This window comes from Meleagris gallopavo, chromosome 2, assembly GCF_000146605.3.
Source record: "Meleagris gallopavo isolate NT-WF06-2002-E0010 breed Aviagen turkey brand Nicholas breeding stock chromosome 2, Turkey_5.1, whole genome shotgun sequence".
Classification (NCBI taxonomy): Eukaryota; Metazoa; Chordata; class Aves; order Galliformes; family Phasianidae; genus Meleagris; species Meleagris gallopavo.
Genome location: NC_015012.2, coordinates 81,095,737 through 81,101,339, shown reverse-complemented (window position 1 = coordinate 81,101,339; position 5,603 = coordinate 81,095,737). Strand labels below are relative to the sequence as shown.

The 5,603-nt window shown below is 38.9% G+C and overlaps 1 protein-coding gene across 4 annotated transcripts in view; it reads right to left on the bottom strand.

Moving 5' to 3' along the window:
* Positions 1-5,603, bottom strand: part of ASRGL1 (asparaginase and isoaspartyl peptidase 1) — a 22,176-nt gene that overhangs the window by 7,841 nt on the left and 8,732 nt on the right. For all 4 annotated transcript variants that reach the window (XM_010707752.2, XM_010707753.2, XM_010707754.2 and 1 more), the window contains exon 4: positions 4,923-5,077. In XM_010707752.2, coding sequence (XP_010706054.1) covers positions 4,923-5,077 — 155 coding nt within the window. The remainder of the gene's footprint in view (positions 1-4,922; positions 5,078-5,603) is intronic.

The following is a 5,603-nucleotide window of genomic DNA, read 5'->3' as shown; positions in this document are numbered from 1 at the left end:
TATAAAATAGTCCATGTCCTCTGCAAAGAACAGGGACACCTACAGCTACATCCGATTGCTCAGAACCCCATCCAGCCTGACCTTGAATGTCAGGGACGGAGCATCTACCACCTCTCTGGGCAATCTGTTCCAATAAAAAACTTTTTCCTTATATCCAATCTAATTCTCCCCTCTTTTAGTTTAGAAACCATTTCCCCATGTCCTATCACAACAGATCCTACCAAAGAGCCCGTCCCCTTCTTAGCAGCAGCCCCTCTTTAGATATTGAAAGGCCGCTATCAGGTCTCCTTGGAGCCTTCTCTTCTCCAGACTGAACAGCCCCAGCTCCCTCAGCCTGTCCCTTGGATCAGTTCTGTGGCCCTTCTCTGGAAGTATGGCAGCAGGTCCATGTCTGTCCTGAGGAGTCCATGCCTGGATGCATTACTCCAAATGAGGCCTCACCAGCACAGAATAGAGGGGCAGGATCATTCCCCTCAACCTGCTGCCCATGTTTCTTCTGGTGCAGCTAGCTCAGCATACAGTTGGCTTTCTAGGCTGCCATGAGAATAATGCAAGTACAAAGATTACACATGCAGCAGTTATCTACTTTGGTACAAGAGCACAAATGGCAATAAATAATAAAGTGAGTGTGTCCAAAACATCTTAGCTGTTGTGGAGCAAACACAAAACTAGACTCTAATTACTCTTCTTTTAAACTTTTGATTACTTCAGTGTCATGTTTTCTTTGTTCAACTTCAGAAGGCAGATATGCATCAACTCATTGCATAGTCCACTGACTCAGAAACACTAACAAGGCAGCCAAAACTGTCTAAGTAGGAATACTGTGTTATAGCCATAGGTCCAATGTTAGCGTCCGTAGGAATAACTCCACAAGTACCTGTGCTACACACTAGAGCACGGCTGACCAACCTTTTGGCTTGCCTAGGCTGCACTGAGCAAACAGGAATTGCCTTGGGACACATATAAAATATACAATAAATTTAATGAATTTAAATGACAAAGCTTATTTTTTTTAATGGATTTTTTTTTTTAACATAGAAAACAGAGCAACAAAAACAAAACTAGTGGGATGTCTGACCTTGTTTTTGGGAACCTGATGCATCAGTCTGGTTCAATGGCAATAGCTGCTATTCTTACTGAATTCTAAAGGTGTTTGTCAGATTTTTTATGAAATATTACTCTTCCCATGCTTCATCCTTGATAATAACTATTCACAAATATACATACTGCCAAAAAGCAATGACATGAATAAGGCATGGCTGTGAAACAAGGGATATTCTTCTATGATAAGAGATCTTCCTAGTGAAGAGACGTAACCAAATTTTTCTTCGAGCTGAATGTCTGATTACAACTCCATACAATCCATGTGAAGATTTGTAAGTAATGTATTTACTTTAACTGAAAACCGAGTTGCAAATACATTAAAAAAAATTTTTTTTTTTGAAATCTTGAAATCTATTCTCAATTTTTTCTATCAAAATGGAAAGCAAAGCTGCCTATTTTTTGATGCACGTTTAACTCATTCAAATCTATAAAAAATGCTAAATATGAGAGTTAATTTTAATGTTCAGGTTCTGGCACAAGTTTTCCTTTCGATTCTATAAAGGATTCAATCCCACTTTGCAAATCATGAAGTCATTTTTAGTATTTTACCCCAGTGTAGCCACCTTCCTTCAGAAAAGTAAATGATGACCCCACAATCAGCATCCACACTTTTAAGGAACTCCTAGCATTGGTGATGATTCAATTCCTTGGACTTTAGGAAATTCACAGCTTTGATGACTATTTACATGACACTATCTATTTTTGAAGTTTATCCACAAGCATTTTCTTGTTGCCCAACACAGTCAAATTACATCAAATCTGAGTTATCAGTGGTAATGGCATCATCTCCTAGAGAATTTTCTCAGCCCCTCTTTTTTTTTTTAACCAGTCATCATCATGGCATCATCAGTAGCTATACCAGATATGTTGATAAAGGTTAAATAAAATCCCTTTAATGTTTTTTTTTTCTTTTTTACTGCTTCATACAAATCAAGAGATTTAGTTGTGTCTTTCAATGGCACCAAAGAAGCCATTTTTGTCAGTGACATTACATCAGTTATCAACATTTCTAATGAAAATGGCAAGTAGAGCCATATCTGTAGCATCAGTACTTTCATTTATTGCCAAAATATGAAATTTGAAATTAACAGCTTTACTCTCCAAATTTCTTTTTGATATACATTCCTGTTCCTTCATTTCACCTGGCTATATAGCCCAGTCACACAAACTGATTTTACAATTTTTTTTATTTATTTATTTTAAATCAGAACACATTATATCTGTTGTGCTTTCCATTCATCGCTTAAAGTCACCAACAGGAAACAGTTTTGATTTTTTTTGTTATGAAATTTGCTATCACTTAACTAGCTTTATAACAGAGTCAGTTTAAGAAAATATTTTGTTGAAGTGACAGACTTTCTTCAGTTCCCCTATTTTGTCTTTGTAAAGCATTCAATGATCAGAGGGTTGGATCATCTCCCTGATGGGGACAGGCTGAGAGAGCTGGAGTTCTACAGCCTAGAGAGGAAAAGGCTTTGGGGGGGATCTTATAGCAGCCTTCCAGTACCTGAAAGGGCCCCACAGGAAAGCTGTGGAAGGACATTTTATAAGGGCATGTAGTGACAGGACGAGGGGAAACGGCCTTAAACTGGAAGAGTGCAGATTTATACTAGATAATAGAAAGAAATTTTTTACTATGTCGGTGGTGAGACACTGGAACAGGGTGCCCAGAGAGGCTGTGGATGCCTCTCCCTGGAAGCATTCAGTGCCAAGCTGGATGGGGCTTTGAGCAACCTGGTCTAGAGGGAGGTGTCCCAGCCTATAGCAGGGGGTTCTAAGATTCCTCAGTATGCAATGAATTTGGCAGCATGTTTCTGCATACAGTGTCTTTTCAAATTGCAGTATTTGAGAACGGAGAGTTTCCTAGCAAATCAAGCACAGTGCCATATTATATGTCAGCACTGCACAGTGCCCTCGCCGTGTCCCAGGGCCAGGTCAGGCTGCATTGTGAGCAGTGCTGGAATTCTCAGGGAATCTTCAGCAACTCTAGAAAGCATATGGTCAGAATCCCTGGATTGAGAGACAGAAGATAAAAAAAAAAAACTCCACACTTTATTGTTAGTAGAAGGGGTACAAGATATCAGACTGCACATGCAACAGAATCATAACTTCTGAATGTAAATGAATGCAAGCTTCTAATCAGCAAAAGAGAAAGCTCTCTCTTCTTCCAAGCTCCTTGCTTGGAAAGCTCTGAACATCTAAGACTTCTAGAACAGCCAATAAACTCTGAGAACCTGAGGACTAAAGGTTAAGTACAAGCCAACCTTCACATTCCCAGTATTAGCTGGTGTTAGGTTGCCTCCAACCAGTACTACTTCACCTCTGCCCGTTTGCTCCAGGCAAGTTTCTGCATAATCACTATGGACATAATGAGGAAAAAGAACATTCCACACACAGCACAGGAACAAACAGGTTGGCATAAAGAGATGTCTTTTCAGCTCTGTGAACTTCTGCCTCTGTTTGTGGGCAGTGCTTGTCAGGAAAAGTACAGTGTGGCCAAGACAAGAAAGTCTCAAACTTATCAGAAGTACACAAATCTTCAAGTATTGGGTACTCCAGAATAAGAGAAAGCCGAAATTAAAGATGCCTAACACTGTTAACTATAAGAAAAAAGAAACAACTGAGTAGTTATAAAGAATGATCAGAGACTCAGATGCCATGCTTCCAGCTCCCTTCTTCAGGAGGCCAGGGGACACTGGCAGCTACACCATTCTCAGAATTCTTGGCAATGAGCTGTAACACCACACAGTCCTTGCATACCACACAGATTAAAAAAACCTGAAACTTCTAGGGGAGACAAGATGAACTACGACGGATATCTCAGTCAAGGAATAGCTTCATTTTGTTTACAAGACTGTATTTATACCTGTATCAAGACTTTGTTTTTCCTTCTAGCAATTTAATGTAAGTAACATATAGCTTATATATATTATGGCCTAATTTCATTGATTTTAGTTAACATGCCCACAAAAGAAGCTTCTTCCTTTTTTCTGATCTACAAATTCTTCAGCTCTGCTTCACTTAGTACTACTACTTCACACAGCAGACTAGCAGCAGTATGTAATACAGTATTTTCCTATGCAGCAACTGTTGCCATATAAATGCAAACTCAAAACAATTTAGTACTTATGCCTATCTCATAGGCATAAAAGATATCTGACACCTCACGATTTTCATTCCTTTCTCAACAACCTTGTCTTCCTCTCTGGTTTGTTATGTGAAGCCTGCTTATTTTCAGGTGACTTTCATTTTGCTGGCGTGTAACATCATCTGACAGCATCTCTTCTCACACCCACCACTACGTTGAACCTCCTGGTCAATTTTTTCTCCTTCTATCTACAGTAACCAATAGTCACAATCAGCACTCAGCACACTTGATCAAAATATGACACATTAACTACCTAAACCAGTTTAAAAACAAGTCAGATGGTCTGCTTCACCAAGACCAGTTTCACAATTTTATTTTTCACGTGGACTTGGTCATTTTAAACAGTGGACTGGAGAGTTCCTAACTCACAGTTCCTCATTAGAAAACTTACACACTCACTAAAACTTTAGCAAATTCACTAGAAGCTGGATTTTGAGGGTTGTTTTTTGTTTGTTTGTTTTTTGAGGACATATTGGGAAGATTATGGCAAACCACAGTTCACTCAGAACTGAAATATTATCAAGGCTGACAACAGGCCTTCAAGCTTTGGGATTTTTCTTCTTTTAGTTTTTTGGGGGGTCTTTTTGGAAGGAGAGTGGCAGGGGGTATGTGAACTGATTGCACCAAGATTGCACCTGAATTAAAAAAAAAAAAAATGACAAAAACCTACTTCTGGAACTCCACAGGGTTGGAATCTGGCTCAAGGTTCTTCTTCCATCTCTCCCGAGACCTCTCAGTTATGAGTTTCTCCCCCGGAATCTCAGGAACACCCATAGCCTGAGCAAAGAGCTGGGCACCATGGTCAGTTAGCAGCATGTGCTTTGTCTGCAGAAGACAGGCAAAAAATTACTGACACTTCCTGTTTTTCCTTACACAAACTGCTCGCTATAGTCACTATTTTTTAGAAGGATGGACACAAAGAAAATTCCAAATTTTCTTTTATTCTTAAACTTCCTGGTTTTCTGTGCCTATATCCAGAAAATTTTTTAATGTGATACATTCAAGTGTTTCTTAACAAAAGCTAAACCATTTTGCTTGTAATACTTCTTTCAACAAACTGCCATTCTCACAGACCCAGAATTTCCTATTTAGGAACTGAATATCATTCTAATAGATTTGATAAAAATTGTTTGCTCTCTTCAAACAACATTTGCACTTGCAGAATCTCTATATTTATTCTTCTGTTTAGCAAAGCACTTAAACCAGATTTTAAGTCAAACAACCTTGGTCAAATCCACACTTCCAAGTCCACATGGCTTGCTTACTTCCTATTTTTGATAAACTTACCCGTTAAGCTTGTTTCATTAATCACTATGCTTTAGCAGGATCTCCAGCATCTAATTTGTTTTTT